The sequence below is a fragment of the Felis catus genome, chromosome A1 (assembly GCF_018350175.1).
Source record: "Felis catus isolate Fca126 chromosome A1, F.catus_Fca126_mat1.0, whole genome shotgun sequence".
Lineage (NCBI taxonomy): Eukaryota > Metazoa > Chordata > Mammalia > Carnivora > Felidae > Felis > Felis catus.
Window position 1 is genome coordinate 104247841 of NC_058368.1, and position 18665 is coordinate 104266505.

Here is an 18665-nt window from a genome sequence, read left to right on the forward strand (position 1 = left end):
ACGACCCCTCCAGTAACTCTGTTTGTTCTCCATATTTATGAGTCTCTTCTGTTTTGTCCCTCTCCCTGTTTTTATATTATTTTTGTTTCCTTTCCCTTATGTTCATCTGTTTTGTCTCTTAAAATCCTCATATGAGTGAAGTCATATGATATTTGTCTTTCCCTGACTAATTTCGCTTAGCATAATACCCTCCAGTTCCATCCACATAATTGCAAATGGCAAGATTTCATTCTTTTTGATTATAGAGTAATACTCCATTATATATATATATACCGCATCTTCTTTATCCATTCACCCATCGATGGACATTTGGACTCTTTCCATACTTTGGCTTTCATGTGTCTGTTGGCCATCTGGAAGTCTTCTTTGGAGAAGTGTCTATTCATACCTTTTGCCCATTTCTTCACTGGATTATTTGTTTTTTTGGGTGTTAAGTTTGATAAGTTCTTTATAGATTTTGGATACTAACCCTTTATCTGATATATCGTTTGCAAATATCTTCTCCCATTCTGGTGGTTGCCTTTTAGTTTTGCAGATTGTTTCCTTCGCTGTGCAGAAGCTTATTTATTTTGATGAGGTCCCAGCAGTTCATTTTTGCTTTTGTTTCCCTTCCCTCCGGAGATGTGTTGAGTAAGAAGTTGCTGCGGCCAAGATCAAAGAGGTTTTTGCTTGCTTTCTCCTCGAGGATTTTGATGGCTTCCTGCCTTACATTTAGGTCTTTCATCCATTTTGAGTTTATTTTTGTGTCTGGTGTAAGAAAGTGGTCCAGGTTCCTTCTTCTGCATGTCGCTGTCCAGTTTTCCCAACACCACTTGCTGACGAGACTGTCTTTATTCCATTGGATATTCTTTCCTGCTTTGTCAAAGATTAGTTGGCCATATGTTTGTGGGTCCACTTCTGGGATATCTATTCTGCTCCATTGTTCTGAGTGTCTGTTCTTGTGCCAGTACCACAGTGTCTTGATGATTACAGCTTTGTAGTATAGCTTGAAGTCTGGGATTGTGATGCCTCCTGCTTTGGTTTTCTTTTTCAAGATCGCTTTGGCTATTCGGGGTCTTTCTGGTTCCATTCAAATTTTAGGATTGTTTGTTCTAGCTCTGTGAAGAATGCTGGTGTTATTTTGATAGGGATTGCTTTGAATATGTAGATTGCTTTGGGTAGTATTGACATGTTAACAATATTTGTTCTTTCTATCCAGGAGCATGGAATCTTTTTCCATTTTTTTGTGTCTCCTTCAATTTCTTTCCTAAGATTTCTATAGTTTTCAGTGTATAGATTTTTCACCTCTTTGGTTAGATTTATTCCTAGGTATTTTATGGTTTTTGGTGCAATTGTAAATGGGATCGATTCCTTGATTTCTCTTTCTGTTGCTTCATTGTTGGCGAATAGGAATGCAACCGATTCCAAAGAAATAGATTTAACAGGATATGTATATGTAGACACATTTATTTTAAGGAATTGGCTCATGTGAATAGGGAGGTTAACCAAGTCCAAAACATGTAGGGTATGTTGGCAAGCCAGGATAGCCAGGAAAAAGCTACTGGGGCTGAGAAGGTTGGGATGGAAAGATGGAATGGATGGGACTGGCTCAGCCAGACTACCTTACTTTTCAAATCTTTTCCTATACCTATATCAAAATTATTAAACTTAAAAGCTGAAAATGGTGTGATTGTCTTTCGTCCTGGTTTTACAATGCCATCTTGAGAAGAATGGTACCCCAGAATTGTGGTAATGAACACACTAACATCTGGTTGAAAATTCATTCTTTTATTTTAGAATATCAACTATGCGAATATTGTATTTTCATTTTTCCTCTGCTTTCTTGAACTCAACCATGGGGTCTGGAAACAAAGATGTTTTAGGTGAGAAACGTCTCATGTAATGAATATGTTTAAATGTTATTGTGTAGGGATAAAACCATCTATGAAGATAAATATGCTGGCTGACTGGAGACGGATCATGAAAAAGGAAAGCCCTTAACTTTTGAGTAGTGTCAGTTCCAATCAGACCACAAACAGCTGAACTATGTATAAACTCTACACTTTGACTCCAGTCTTTATTGTTATTATTATTATTTTTTACTCTAATGGTAAAGATGCAGAATATAGTGTGAGGGAGCATATCTTGGTAGGCTTTTAAAAATCTAAAAAAAAAAAAATCAGATACATAAATACTAGCTTATTAAATGGTTTTAAAGATATTCTGTTTAAATAAAGTAGTGTTATGACCATATTTTGGCATAAAGTAAAACTGAAATGCAAGCGTGAAGATTGGTTTCTCTCTTTTTTTAAAATAAATATTTATTTATTTTAGAGAGAGAGAGAGAGACAGACAGACAGACAGAGCATGAGTAGGGGAGAGGTAGAGAGAGAGAGAGGGAGACACAGAATCTCAAGCAGGCTCCAGGCTCCGAGCTGTCAGCACATAGGCTGATGTGGGGCTCAAACTCATGAACCGTGAGATCATTACCTGAGTGGAAGTAGGATGCTTAACAGACTGAGCCACCCAGGGGCCATTGGTTTCTCTTTTTGATCAACTCATGAGTTTTCAGGAAAATGGAACCACGGAGTTAAAATAACTGTGCCATTTCTACTATTGCCAAATTATCCAGATCTTAACAATTTGGAAAACAGTTTTGAGTCATATGTAAATATCATGCAGCTTTGCTAAGAGAAGAATGCTATTGAAGATGATAAAGACACCTTTATAACTATTTAGGTTCTTTTTATTAATATTGTTATTTTTGTTTATTTATTTTGAGAGAGACAGAGAGAACTGGAGCAGGGGAGGGGCAGAGGGAGAGCAAGAATCCCAAGCAGCCTCTCACCCCAGCAGGGAGTCCAACATGGGGCTCAAGGTCAGGACTGTGAGGTCATGACCTGAGTTAAAATCAACAGCTGGTTGCTTAAGGGACTGAGCCACCCAGGCGCCCCTTAGTCTTTTTTTAAAACACGAAAATCAAAATCAGAGTTTGAAGGGATTCTGGATAGTCCTTCAACCCTCTGAAACCTGACTTATTGTTATGCTTTTATGGTAACTGGAAAAAATATTAACTTTGCAAAGTGTATTAAACAATGTGGCCTGGAGGAACACCATGTATTTATTTCTTCTTGCATTCTTTCAGCAAACATATATTGAGGGGATACCACCCAGCAATATGTTTCTTCATTGCGCCCTGCAGTCCTAGCTAGTCCATTTGTTTGCACTGTATGCTCAGCTAACTGCCAGCTGTCACTCCTCTCCCCTGGGATGTAAGTGAGGTACTGCAAGCTTTCAGTATCTCCTTCCCTTCTTCCTGCCTCCCCACCTCCATCCTAGTCTGGGCCCCTTCTGTCCAGGTAGGACAGGTGTCCTGTATTTTTCTGTCCCAGATCCAAATGTCATACAGAAAGTAGGGCAAATGTCAAATAAGCTGTGTCTATGTTGTCAAGTAGGTCTGTGCAGTGGAAGGAGTATTGAAGAGGGAAACAATGTCGCGGCAACTTGAGGCTTGGTGGGGATATGTATGGCCTAACCAGCAATGAGAACATGTGCCATGACAGGAAAGTAAAGATTTATAAAAACAAGGCAGAATATTTGAAAATACGATTATCCTGGTAAATGTGAAAACACTGTCACCAAAAACATAGTATTTGTTACTTCTGTTCTAATTAATTGGGAAACACATCGGCAGCGATGGGATTACAGGAATTATTTAAGAGGGCTGAACAGCCTCTTATTATGAAAGAGCAGGGGGAAGGCACTCCAGGTACAGGGTTAGGCATGGGAATAGTCAAGAGAGTAAGGCAAATGTACATTTAGTAAAGTTCTTGACCAAATGTTTGCAGAATTGGTTCATTTTATGGTAAGAGATTTTCCATTTTTTAAAAATTGCTTTTGGCTGGAGACATAGAATTACTACTAGGAAGAATTACTAGTCATTTCATATTATATGTTTAAAATTTAATCTTTATGAACCTCCTGGAATGTAGAAATCACTCCAATTTTTCTATGAGGAAACCAAGGAATAACTTCCATTGTTACACAGCAATCAATGGCAAATCCTTAATTGACTCCAATGTATTTGTTTCAGACAAAAGGACACAATCTGAGTCTCCTAAAAAGAATCTAAAATTGAAAGATTCTATCAGGAGAAAGCTTCATGAGCGTGCCTGGGTGGCTCAGTCAGTTAAGCGTCTGACTCTTAGTTTCAACTCAGGTCATGATCTCCCTGTTCATGAGTTTGAGCCCTCCATTAGGCTCTCTGCCCCCCTCCCCTCAAAAAATAAACTTAAAAAAAAAAAAAAGGCTTTATGGGTTTGAGAGTAACAGAGGTTAGGCCTGATGACACTTCACATACAGTTTTAAAATTTTCAAAGTGGAAAGAAAATACTTTAATAAAAGATTTCAAAATATATATTTTTTTGGGGGGTGTAGGAGTATGGAGCAAAAACCAAACCATGGGTGGAGGGGATTTACATTCCAGGGCTGATTCCACCACGTCGGATCAGCACTCATCTTCCTTAGGTCTCATTTCTTCTCCAATAATCTGGATTTTTTAGACCCTCTTAAACAGAAGCTTTTCTTTTGTTATTTATTAAAAAACTTAATGCTTATTTATTTTTGAGACACGGGGAGACCGAGCACGAGTGGGGGAGGGGCAGAGGGAGAGAGGGAGACACAGAATCCGAAGCAGGCTCCAGGCTCTGAGCTGTCAGCACAGAGCCCAAGGCGGGCCTCGAACTCCGCAAACTCACCCACCATGAGATCATGACCTGAGCTGTCGTGGGAGGCTTAGCCTACTGAGCCACCGAGGCGCCCCTAAAATAGAAGCTTTTCAATTCTTTCTCAGCGAGGTTAAGGAAAGGCATTTTAGGTAACAGGGCAGGAAATAGAACCATTGGTAAGGACAGTATCATCACTCAGGGTGCCCAGAAATCCCCCCAGGGTGATGATGTAGCCTGGTGCCCTTCACTACTTGTTATGTACCTAACTTAATATTTAAAGAACATCCTGGTCTTCATTTCTACCATTATTAAGGCAGCTAAGCTGTAATTACAGATGTGAGGTGTACTTTACTAATACATCGTGAGGTGGCCTAGGTTATAGTTAAGGGCTAGGCTCTGGGGTCAGCCGAAACTGCCTGGGTTCAAACGTTGTCCTGTCACTTGCTGGGCAGCCTTGAGGAATTTCGTCTGTTAAACGTGAATTTTCAAACGAAAACAATCCCCATACCACAGAGCGTCTGCGTGGACGGATCACTGCAGGGCACAGTAAAAGCCAATGAACGTTCGCCTCAAGGTAAAGGCTTTTCAAAGGGATCAACGGGACATTTGATTAGAACTAGCTGACAATTACATTTTAGAGGGATCCCTTTTTCAAGCAAAAAGTCGTTTCTACCTAAATTTGCACAAGCTTCGATTTTGCTGCATCGGACTTTAGTGAAGCAAGATAATTCACAGCTTGCGCTATTTACTTCTTGCGAGGTGGTTTTGATTTTATAAACCCTTTAATTGTTCAGAAACCAACCGATCAGGGACGGACCATCAGATCAGCACTGGTAGCAAATGACTCCAAGGTCAGGGTTTCTGGCTTCTGTGCGGTCTCTGTCGCTTCAAGACACGCGTACGTCGACTTGAGTGGGAGGAGGTGTTTGGATACACCGTTTTCCGTCCCAGAGAAAAATAAAGGCTTGCATTTGGCACCGGCACGTAGCGGGCTTTGAACCTCAGACAGCAGAGCCCATTACGTAACTCCACGGCTGCCGGGGATAAAGTTACAACGTCTGCGACTGTCCCGGCCTCCACGAGTTGTGCGAGCGGCTGTTACGGCCGTTTATGTTTGAATTTCCCTGAACCGCTGGGTGTGGGCTGCGGCGCTGGCCCGCCCCGGAAAACCTCCGGGCTCCTTCCCGCCACCCGCAGGCCCAGCCCCTCCGGGGGTCCCCGCGGGGTGGTGGGAAGGCCCGGCCGGCGCTGGGCCCTGGGCCGCCCGGCGAGCAGTCCTCGGCGCCCGGCTCCACCGCCCTCAGTCCGTCCCCAGCCACGCCCAGCCCCGCGCGCCAAGCTGACGGTTGCCCGAGGCCCCGATTTTGAATTTACAGGCCCAGCCCCCGAACCCCGGAGCGCGCCGCCGGCTCCCCATTGGCCGGCGACGGTCACGTGGAGGTGCCGGCGCGCGCCGGCCATGTTGGAGAGTGCGGCGCCACTGCCCGCGCCACCTCCGCCCCCCGCCGCCCTCCTCCCTCCCCACCCCCCCCCCGCCCGCCGCTCCGCGCCGCCTGAGAGGAAACAAAGTGCTGCGGGCGGGAGACTCGGTGGCGGCGGCGGCGCGCGGACCCAGCTCGGCCCCTCCCGGTCACCCTCGCCCCAAATCTTCCGGAGTGTGTGTGTGAGTGTGTGTGCGTGTTTTCTTAAAAGGGCATTTTACGATTGATTGATTGGCAGTCTTCCCCCTTTGCCCTTTGTGCCGTAACCCGGCTCCTGCCAACCCAGGTGCTTCTCCCTTCCCACGCCGGCTTCTCCGCGGGCGCGGGTCGTCGGTTTGTGCCTTCGGATCATCGCTTCGCCCTCTGCAGCTCCCTACGCGTCCCGTGCTGCCCGCGGCTTCCCCGCTCTGCTCTGCCCGCCAGCCGCCCCGCCGCCCGCCATGGCGACCGCGACCCCCGTGCCGCCGCGGTCGGGTAGCCGCACCGGCGGCCCCGCTACGCCGCTGAGCCCCACGCGGCTGTCGCGGCTGCAGGAGAAGGAGGAGCTGCGCGAGCTCAACGACCGCCTGGCCGTGTACATCGACAAGGTGCGCAGCCTGGAGACAGAGAACAGCGCGCTGCAGCTGCAGGTGACGGAGCGTGAGGAGGTGCGCGGACGCGAGCTCACCGGCCTCAAGGCGCTCTACGAGACCGAGCTGGCGGACGCGCGACGCGCGCTCGACGACACGGCCCGCGAGCGCGCCAAGCTGCAGATCGAGCTGGGCAAGTTCAAAGCCGAGCACGACCAGCTGCTCCTCAAGTGAGTGCTCGTCTGGGGGCCGCATTAGCTCACGCGAGGGGCGGGGGGCGCAGCCCCAGGGCGGGAGGACCGGGGCCGAGTGCCCACGCCCTTCGGAAGGCGAAAGAATACAGTGTTTCTTAGCGGGGAGAGGGGTCGCGGAGGAGGGTTCGAGTTGTAGCGACGGTGTGACCGAGAGATGCACATTTCCGACTGCCCGCTCTTTAGCAGGGCCGGGCGGAGCGCGCACCTGAGGCCGCCAAGGTGGATTGGCCAGCTTCGGACCTCGAACCCCGAGATCCAGAAGGGTTCTCCGGCCGGGAATGCCCGGCGGGCCCCAGGTGTGGGGAGGTGGCGTCTGGGCGCGCGCTCCAATGCGCGTTCCTGTTTCCGGCCGGGCCAGAGACAAAGCGGCTGGTGGGTTTGCGGCGCAGGGATGGCCGGCCGGGAAGATGGGCTGCCCGCCTCAAGAATGAATGAGCTGTGCGCGGGCGGAGAGAGGAAGGGGAGGGACCTGCCTCCAGCGTCCCCGTCTCCCGGGGGTGGGTCCCGCTTTGGCGCGCTCAATCTGGGCCCTGTGACATTTTGCAATCGTTCTACGCCTGTCTTGGGCGGGGTCTGAACTGAGCGCCTCTGCCGGCCCAGGCCGAGTTGGGGTTTTAAGCTCTTTAGCTTTCTCTAGGGAAAGGTGCCGTTTCTAAGAAGATAGTCGCGGGTCCCCTTGGGTGCTGAAAGCTGGGGTTTTGGATGGCGTGGCCACCGTTCTCTGATTCGTGATTCGTGGACCACATTACTCACCGCCCCACGCCCCCCCCCCCCCCCCCCCCCCCGGCAGCAGTCTCCTTCCCCGAGCTTTTGCACCCCCTTAATGTAGTCAGTTGGTCTTTCTGGTAATGGAGAGACCTTTTCAGCGCCCGCGTCTGTCATTGTAATTAATGACAGGCCAGGGCAGGTGTAAGGGTTGTTGTGTAAACGTGAAGTGCTGTGGCGAGTTTGTAATTATTCCACCTAAGGAGGTCTGAGTTTTCAGACCAGGGCACTAGGATAAACTAGCAAGCCTTTGCTGAGCCTACCTTGACTTTCTGGTGAGCAAAAGGGCATACTTGTAATCAATCAGTAGGCAACTAGGGTTGATGTCATGTTTTAGATATTTGCTAAATTTGCTTCCAGAACTCGGTCTCCATCCTCCATTGTTCATTGAAATTTCTGGAGATGCTTGACTCCGACTTTGACTCTGTCCGTGAATGTCTTTCTGTCTGTGTGAATGCTCCTGTCTCTCTCTGATTTTGTATGCGTGAATCTACCCCTCCCCCTTATTAATATTTGAAAAATGGTTCATAAAAAGTGTGTGCACTTGATAAAAAAAATGGGCTGACTTCTGGTGAAAGACTGTTGACAATCTATTGTCTATTTCCAGGAGGCAGTCGTGTTTAGCTCTTTTTGTGTTTATTTATTTGGGTGTTTAGTTTCGAAACTCAATAATAAGCTTATTTTTTCTGTTTCTTGGATTTACCAACCTTTGGAGGCATCTTTTGAAATGGGTCATTGCACTCACATTACTGTCCAATTTTTGTTACTGAATTTCTTCAAATCCTAGATGCCGACTTGCTATGAAATGCACCACTAAGAAAAAAATGTCAGGACCAGCTATGTAGGATCCATTCTGTTGGGCCCATATTTGTTTCAGAGATGTTAAAATGTGACAGATTAAGCATCTGTTATGTGCCAGCACTGTTGTATGTTGAGAGACTACAGAGATTGTTTTAAAGAAATAAATTATTGCCCTTGTGTTGCTGAGTTGAGTACTGTAGGGGAGATACCTAACCAGCACATAAAGGTCCTATTTCATCTAACCCGAGGCATTTCGATGTTGATGCTTTTGTAATCTTTTCAGAACTACTGAAGGTTTTTAATACAGTAACAAGACTGCCACCTGGCTGACTGTAGTTTTAAAATGCTGCCTATGGAGGGGGAGGGGGAATAGAGGAAGCCAGTCAAAAGATACATACAGTTACAAGATAAAGTAGTAGGAATGTCATGTATAACAGGATGTCTATAGGTCATCATGTGATATATAGGAAAGTTAAGAGGTAAAATCCTAACAGTTCTCATCACAAGGAGAAATTTTTTTCCTTTTTTCTTTTTGTATCTATGTGAGAAGATGTATGTTAACTGAACCTATTGTGTTAATCATTTCTCAGTATATGTAAATCAAACAATTTGCTGTACACCATGAGCTTACACAGTGATGTGTGTCAGTTATTTGTCAATTCAAGTGTAAAAACATGCGGGGCACCTGGGTGGCTCAGTCGGTTAAGCGTCCAACTTTGGCTCAGGTCGTGCTCTCACGGTCATGGGTTTGAGCCCCATGTTGGGCTCTGTGCTGACAGCTGAGAGCCTGGAGCCTGGAGCCTGGTTCAGATTCTGTCTCCCTCTCTCTGCCCCTACCCCACTTGTGTTCTGTCTCTCAAAAATAAATAAACATTAAAAAAAGTGGAAAAAAATGCTGTGTGTGGATTGTAAGATGCATACTAGTTTTAGCAAGATTAAAAAGTAAAATATACATGTATTAGAATCAATAAAATAATGTATGTGATATAATTTTACGTAATAACAGGTGCCAGGGTAATAAAGATAAAATAGGGTGAAGGGATGGTGTGGTTAAGGAATTTTGCTCCTAAATGGGCTTTCATTTTTCTTGTTGACTAAAGAAGTCTTTCTGAAAATATATAATCATAATATCTATTACATGAGTATTATTTTTTCCCTGAAGCTTTCTGGGCTTAAGATGTGCTGTGTGTAGGGGCGCCTGGGTGGTTCAGTCGGTTGAGCGAACGACTTGGCTCAGGTCATGATCTTGAGGTCTGTGAGTTCGAGCCCCGCGTCACGCTCTGTGCTGACAGCTCAGAGCCCAGAGCCTGCTTCGGATTCTGTGTCTTCCTCTCTCTCTGCCCCTCCCCCGCTCATGGTCTGTCAAACATAAAAAACTTTAAAAAAAAAATTAAAAAAAAATGTGCTGTGTGTAGCTGACATCCTAGGAATTGACCTGATTTCAACGCGCTGTCCTAGATCACATACTTTTCTTTTCTTGGTTTCTTCCCTCATTTTGTTGGAGAACATCCTTAAGAAACTGACTCAGAAAAGATGGCAGGATGTAAACTTCCTTTTTTTTTTTTTTTTTTTTAAAGTTTATTGGTAGAAAGAGAGTACAAACAGGGAAGGGGCAGAGTGAGAAGGAGAATCCCAAGCAGACTCTTTGCTGTCAGCACCCTGAGTGGGACTCTATCTCAGGAACTGTGAGATCATGACTTGAGCCTGAATCAAGAGTTGGTCGCTTAATCACCGAGCCCCTGCAAGTTCCCCAGGATTTAAACTTTCTGAGTCCCATGTGTCTGAAAATAACTTTGTTTTGTCATGCTTGGTTAGTAGTTGGGATAGGTATAGAATATTGGTTCTAACCTTTTTCCTCAGAACTTGGGAATTACGATATTGCTCCCTCGTCTTCTAGTGGCCTGTGTTGTGTTATCTGTCTGATGTCAGTCACAGTTATTTTCTTTTGGTAATTGCTTTTGGTTTTCTTCTTTGGAAGCTTTGGAATTTTCTTTTATCCTGATTTTCTGAAATTGGATGGCAATGAGTCTAGGAAAGGATATTTCTGTTATGCATCCCACCTGTTACAAGTGGTTTCTTTCTATTTAAAGTCTTGAACTTTATTTAGCTCTGGGAAATTTATTTTATTCCAAATCTTTCTGTTCCTTGTTTTCTTTCTTTTTTCTGTTTGGGATGTTAACCACTTTTGTCTCTTGTCTCTTTTTTTTCTTTTTCCATTCTGGGAAATTACTTTGATTCTTCTCTAGTTGAGTAGTGACTTTTTATTTAATTACTTAATTTATTTTTCAGTAGTGACATTTTAAAGACTGAAGTCATGCTTTTAATTCCAAGAATTTTTTTTGTACAGATATTTCTCTTTTATTCAATTTGTTTCTATTTTATTTATTTTTTAATTTTTTTTTAACATTTATTTTTTGAGAGAGAGAGACAGAGTGTGAGCAGGGGAGGCGCAGAGAGAGACAAGAAGACACAAAATCTGAGCAGGTTCCAGGCTCCGAGCTGTCAGCGCAGAGCCCAATGCGGGGCTCGAACTCACAAGCTGTGAGATCATGACCTGAACCGGAGTCATATGCTTAACTGACTGAGCCACCCAGGCGCCCCAATTTGTTTCTGTTTTAAGGATGTATTATTTTCTTTAATCTGTCTGAAGGTAATATTTAGGATTTTCTTTTTAAAATACTTTTCACCGGATGATCTCTTTTTTCCTCCCTATTCAGTTGTTCTTTTTGTTTGGATTGGATTTTTTCTTGCAAGTGATTTTTGTCACATGTGGGATCCTTCTCGCTTGTCAACATTTACAAATGAATTGGTTGAGCATTAGTGCTTTAGTTGTTTAGGTAGCTCCTTCCCTGGTTTTTCTAATGGAAGAACACATTAGGACCTCTTTATATCTCATTGGGATGTGCTGTGGACTAACTGGTCGGAAAGCCTGCAGTTAGGCTAAGGGATGCTGAGGAGAATCAGATATAAAGCTATTTCATGAGTTCATGCCCCCATTTTAAGTCTCCCTCACTTTCCCCTGTAGTCCTTATGTGCATATTTTGTGATATGTACTTTTATCTGCTTTTCATCGTTTTTTAGAAGTTCATTGGAATGTTTAATGATCCTTCTCCCATTCTCTTTGGTGCGACAGGTTTATTTATTTTTTTAAAATGTTGATATATTTTTGAGAGAGAGCTAGAGGGGGCACAAGCGTGGGGGAGGGGCAGAGAGAAGGGAAGACAGAGGATCTGAAGTGGGCTGGTTGTGAGCTGACAGCAGAGAGCTGAGTGAGTCTTTAACTCATGAACTGTGAGATCAGGAACTGAACTGGAGTTGGATGCTTAACCGACTGAGCCACCCAGGCGCCCCGATACAAATTTATTTTATGTGGCATGTTTAACTGCCTTTTTATTAGGGTCTAGTGGGTAGACTAATGCTGCCTGTATGTAGTAATTCTTGGAAATCTTGGGAATAATTTAATTTTGAGCAATAGTTGCAGTATAATTTGTAAGATGTAAAGCAAGAAGTTGTTTTTGTCTATTTGGGTCCATTTAGCTCTTTTATTTAAGAATTTTCTGTTTTTAATTTTTTATTCAGAGTTAAGAGTCTTTGTAAGTTAGTATATCATGTAAGTGGATTTAAAAAATCATAGATTCCGAAATTACTTAGTCCCTTTTTGCTTCCTCAGTACACAATGTACCTAAAGACAGAATAATTCTTGGAGATGCTTGGTCCTGCTGGAGAGAATTTGACATCCGCTTCCATCCATGTGGTCTCTCACAGGAACACATCTCAGATTTAAGATACAGCTACTCTGATTCAGTCCAAACCTAATTATATGTCATTGGAAGCTGTTTTGGTGAACAGTTTCCAAGAATGATGATGAGTGCCATCAGTTAATACTTGAAACAAAAAAGTAAAGGAAGATTGACATTGCAGAATTTCAGTGTTAACTCATTATACAGGAAAGGTAGATGTAAGAGAAAAGTAAGTTTGTTGGTCAATTGTTCAATAACTAATTTTATGGATGCATACTTTTTTTTTTTTTCGTTTGCTGATACAGGTCCACAGTTTTTTATGTAAAATCCTTAAGGCCAGGTGTGTTACAGAAGTAAAAACAATTTCAATTTTCAGGTAATATGCGTGTACCATATAGAATACCCCCAGTGGGGTCTGGGGTGGCACTCCATTGTGAAACATGTTTCTGTAAGGAAAGATATTAATAGTTATAGTCAGTGGAGAAAGACAACTAAAAATAGCCTCATATCCATTTAGGTCAGGTTTTGCCACCAAATGAATTAATGAAAATTTTAGGTTTTAGAAACTCTGGAAGTGCATGTAAGAGAGTATGGATTTGTGTTTTTAAATTAACCGCTTCAAAAAAATAAAAAAAATTTTTTAAAATGTTTTTATTTATTTTTGAAGGAGAGAGGGAGACAGACCATGAGTGGGGGAGGAACAGAGAGGGGGAGACACAGAATCCAAAGCAGGCTCCAAGCTCTGAGCTGTCAGCACAGAGCCTGATGCGGAGCTCGAACCCACAAACCGTGAGATCCTGACCTGAGCCGAAGTTGGACGCTTAACCAACTGAGCCACCCAGGCACCCCCCAATTTTTTTTTAATGTTTATTTATTTTTGAGAGAGAGATAGAGTGTGAGTGGGGGAGGAGCAGAGAGAGAGGGAGACACAGAATCTGAAGCAGGATCCAGGCTCTGAGCTGTCAGCACAGAGCCTGATGCGGGGCTCGAACTCACGGACTGTGAGATCATGACCTGAGCCGAAGTCGGAGGCTCAACTGACTGAGCCACCCAGGCGCCCCTAGTAAGGAAACTTATAATGGAAATTTGGATTTGCGTGTGTTGTAATTAAAAAATGCATACAGGTACTTATGTGCTACTAACAAGTATGTTGGGACACTGTCAACCACAATAGCATGAGGTTGGGTAGTATCGAGCAAGGGTACTTCGCAAAGTTGCAACTTCTTAGTTTTTTGCGGCTTGGTTACTGGAATTCTTTGAGCCTGTGTTTCCTCATCTGTATAATTGAGATAAGGAGTAAGTAGTAGTGTTGTGAATCTCAGCAAGAATTAAGACACTTATATCATTTTTTAGCCTCTTATTTACTTGTGTCATAATAATGGATGAATTTTTATCCAGTAATAGTTGGATAAAATATTGCTGATAATTTACCAAGGAAAGTTGCTAACATTTTAGCACTTTTAAAGAGTACTGAAATGCAAATATGATAAAATAATTTTTCCTGTTACTTTCCTAGTGGTGAAAGGGGTTGGGATTTACTATAAATTTGGACTTAGTGCATATATATACTTTGTTGGCTTTCTATCTATTTTAGTCACAGAATGACATTTAGGGAAGGTGCACAGACTAAACAACATCAGCAGGGTTGTTCTAACATTTGTATTCAGTTTTCAAACTTAAAATAATAAATGCTAACCTGCTTTAGGGAATTTTCTTTGGACATAGGATGATTAATTTAAAAACAAAAACCTTCATCACATGTATTGCCTCGTCTTTCGGTTATGTCCTAATTTTGCTCTGGTAGAAGCAAGTTGACAGCAACACCCCGGCCTTAATATAAGAGCTATAAAACTGCATGCTAAACTTAATTATCAGGGAAATACTTGGAAGGACGAAACCCCTAGAATTGGTGTCAAAATCTAGGAAGCAGATCCTAGGTAATTAAACTGGCATAACACTTCCTTCCTATGCTTTCAAAGGATGTCTGGTAGAGCAGGATATCTTTTAGAGTTGTTGGAATTTAATCCTTAGGTTTAATCCTATAAACTAGGTAATCTTTTAGTGTACCCAGATTCAAGAAAGTAAACACAGGATGAAAGATAAAGCAGTAAAAAAATATGCTGTTGATTTTTTTTTTTTTTAATTTTAATGTTTATTTTTGAAGACAGAACATGAATGGGAGAGCGGCAGAGAGAGAGGGAGGGAGACACAGAATCTGAAAAGGCTCCAGGCTCTGAGCTGTCAACACAGAGCCCGATCCCGGGCTCGATCCCACGATCTGTGAGATCATGACATTCGTGAAGTTGTTTGCCCAACCGACTGAGCCACCCAGGTGCCCCGATTCTTCCCACCCGCACCCCCCCCCCCCCCCCGCCAGCACAATCTATTAATGTTTGTCCTTTAATTTGTTCAGATGACATCACCTCTGGTATGTCTGAGTTAGAGATCTTGAGAATTTTATATCTTCAGTGTAGGTCTGTTCCATGCACAGATAGTGAGATTGAGGCTGAGGCATTACTTGAGTGATGGGAGCGTAACTGAAGTTCCCAATTATTATTGGGGTCTAAGGAAGTTTCCTAATCAGGGTTTTTAACTTCTTTTTTTCACTGTACTTCTGTGATAAGGGATTGTGTGTTGGCTGTTATATTTCGGGAATTAAAAAAAAAAAGCTTTCTTATTACACAAAAATTATGTTTGTTATGGGAAATTAAAAAATACAGGTAAACACCAAGAAGAAAGTAAAAATCATCCTTAGTTCCGTAAAAAAGAACTCTGAAGTTTTCCTATTAATAAGCATATTGTTAACAAAAAATGATTCCTGTTAAATACTGATATGTAACCTTTTTTCATGCAGCACTGTTTTGTGATTTTCTTCTCACATCAGCTAATGTACTATACTATCATTTAACACATTTTAAAGCTACACTGATAACTTTTATTGATCACTTAGCTTGCTGTGACCAAGCATGTGTACTTCTCAGTGACTGTATGTCCCCAGTTTCTCCGAGATGGTTAGAGGGCCATGTTTATCTTCTCTTGCTGACAGTTAACAGGTTTTTTCCTCTGGTTAACTTAATGGTTAAATGTTAACTAACTGACTGGTTAAATGTTAACCACTGGATGAAGAAATGACAATTTTGCCAATTTTTGATGCTACCAGCAACAGATGAGTGTCTGAGCAATTTATTTTAATTTTGGAATCTTTCTAGTTCTTGATCATTTTTATATTGTTAGGGTCATATTGCTGGTATAAAGGCATAAAATGATTGAAACTTAGGTTATAATCTTAGGTTTCTGCTGATATTTTTGGTGTATGACTAGATGATAAATGACGTTTTCCTTAGCTAATCTGTTTAGTTGGTCCTTTTTAAATATAATTTTTTGCCTTCACTGCATCTACATTTATTAATCACAGATCAAATCAGAGCCCTTTTGGTGCTGGAAGGGGTCTTGGATCATGCAGTCTAACCAACTTGATTTGTGGGTGCAGAAACTGAGAGCTAGATTAAAGTACTTATCAAAGATACAGGACAGAAGGTGCTAAGATTCATTTCGCGCTTAACATGTTTGCCACGCACTCTGCTAGATGCACTGTCTTTTAAGCCTTGTGATAACCCTGTTTGATGAGTGAGGAAACTTCAGGCTAAGAGAATTTAGCAGATTAGTGGTAGAGCTAGACTAGGTCTGAGCTCTGTGTTACAGCGTTGTCAGAGAGTTTTTACATGGATCATTTATTCATTTTTAAGCAAGCTCTTTGGCCAACGTTGGGCTTGAACTCAACTCCAAGATAGAGTTGCACGCTCTACCGTCTGAGCCAGCCAGCCTCCCACCACCAACCCCCCCCCCCCCCCCCGGGTCATTTCTTGTAATCCTTACATCATTGCTGTTTTGCAGGTGTGATTTTGGTTTCTCTGCCTGAAGCAGGCTCACCATGCACTATCATTGGGTTGGGACTTGAAATCTTACATAGGACGGCTGATTTTCAGGTCCATTTGGTTGTTACTTTTGCAGATGGTACTGGATGTGTGTTTTTCACAGTGATAGTTCATAGCTCCCCGGAGGTGATTGTGGATTTGTCAGGAGGGTGCAGTAATGGAAGCAGCTGTTGGAAATACTGAGGGCTTCGTTTGCTCATGAGGAAAGGGTGAAGATGAATTACTGAAAAAGACTTCTTTTATCTTCCTTCTTAGAAAGCTACTTTCCTACTTTACTCTATGCCTTAATAATAATTTTAAGAGGAATTAAAATCTCTTAAGTCTTTACTCATGAGAGAAATACTGTTTTTTTGAATTATTTTTTTGAGAAATGTTCTTTTCATTTTTTATTCACACATTTGTGGAAATAATACTATATGCCAGGCCTTGAACCAGATGCTGCGAATAGATGGGACACTCAGTTCTTGTTACCAAGTTGTTGACAGTCTCATGGGCAAAGCAGAAAACAAACACTATGCTATTGTGAGCTGTTAATGTGGTACATTAATACAGTGTAATAGGTGTTATGATAGCAGTATCTACATGGTGCTGTGGAAGAAAAGACTAAGGCAGACAGGAGCCTTCTGAAGTTTTGAAAGACATCGCCAGGGAACTGGGCTGAGTGTTGGGAGGTAAGTAACTAGGAGTTGGCTGAAAAGCATTAGGAGAGGGTGGTTACCCAAATGGCAGTTAGTTTCCTCTAACTAGACTGGCACGTGTGCGTGTGTGCGTGTGTGTGTGTGTGTGTGTGTACATACCTACGCATGCACGTATGTGGTAGAGGGCGGTTGGATTTTAGGAAATGAGCCTCAAGAATTTCAGGTAGAAAAGTGACATGAACAGAAGAATGGTCTGGCCATTCTGTGGAGGAAACAAAGAGTACAGATAAAACCCAGGTAAGAACACTTGAGGCGGGCCCTGAGCTCAGGTAGGCAGTGGGAAAGGATAGAAAGTGGATTTAAGAGATACTAAGCATGGGAGAGTCAGGAGAAGAGTTGAGAGTGACCCTGCTTCCATGCATGGGTGCCGGGGGGAAGTGTTGCTTTTAGACCTTGATGGATAGGGGACTGGTTTAGAGAACCTACTCAAGGTTAGTGTGAATTAGTGGTGTTTGTTGGACTTCTAGGTGGAGATGTCACATGGCAATCTAGAGTACTTGCCTGGAGCTCTATGGAGAGACTTTGAATGGAGATACATTTGCAGGAGCAGGGCTGATATTTGGGGATAAAGACAAAAGAGAGGAGGGGCAAAGACGTGGAAAACATCTTCATATGAGGACTGGGTAGAAAAAGGAAAAGTGGAGATGGTAAGCAATAGCCAGAGAAGCAGGACAAGAGTTGAGTCATGGGACAGAGATTTATAAAGCAATGCTAGGACAGTTTTGGTTAGATAAGTCCTAAAAGTTATTTATTACATTTGGTGGCTGGCAGATTATTGTTGATTGTGAGGAGTGTGTAATGCTAGTAACTTTGGCAGTGGGATCAAAGCCATGGGCTATAATGAAGGAAGGAATGGGAAGAAAGATTGTGAGATTACTGGTATAAGAATGTTGGCTGTGAAGAGAAGACATTTTTAAAGTTTTATTTAAAGTGGATTCTCAGGGCACCTGGGTGGCTCAGTTGGTTAAGCGTCCACCTTCAGCTCAGGTCATGATCTCAAGACCTGCGTCGGGCTCTGTGCTGACAGCTCAGAGCCCGGAGCCTGCTTCATATTCTTGTGTCTGCCCCTCTCTTGCTTGCACGCGCTCTCAGAAATAAAATAATAAAAACATCAAAAAAAGAAACAAATAGATTCTCATTCCAACTTTGTATCACAAAACATTGGCTAGGAGACCAGAACACTTACCCTCTAAGATAACGCACTTAACCCACTTTGCCTAAAACACTTTAGTAACTTCTAGGATAAAGACTAAGACCCTCAGTATTGCCTAATTGCAGGGTGACCATATAATTTAGCATCCAAACAGGGATGCTTTTGTGTGTGAAAGAGGGAGGTATAAATTATGCTGGGACAACTGGCATGAATGGAACTTGCCCTTTGCAAACTGGGACAAGATGGTCATCCTACCTCAGACTTCTTCTCTGCACGAGCTGGCTGCTTTCTGACTCCACCTGTGTCTCCCACCATACTTGGTCTTGCTCTCTCCTCACTCTGAAGTCCTTTATTCAACCTTGTTTACTACGCTCCCTGTTAATAGGTCCTTTGCAGAAGTGATTTCCTTGTCTGGACTTCTCTTGTCCTTGGGTTAACGTCTCATCTCTCTGATGTCCACTGCATCCATTTTTTAGGGAAGTCCTTCCTGACTATCAGATGTTTTCAATTTGAGTCTTGGGAAAAAAGAAAAAAACAAAACAAAGCAAAAAACAACCCAGGAC

At 43.0% G+C, this 18665-nt stretch overlaps 1 protein-coding gene across 1 annotated transcript in view; it reads left to right on the forward strand.

The window, feature by feature from the left end:
• Nucleotides 1-6238: 6238 nt before the first annotated feature.
• The window catches only part of LMNB1 (lamin B1), a 57296-nt gene continuing 44869 nt past the window's right edge, over nucleotides 6239-18665 (forward strand). The window contains exon 1 of the mRNA XM_019835509.3: nucleotides 6239-6986. Within this exon, the coding sequence (XP_019691068.2) occupies nucleotides 6628-6986 (359 nt within the window). The 5' untranslated portion in view covers nucleotides 6239-6627. The remainder of the gene's footprint in view (nucleotides 6987-18665) is intronic.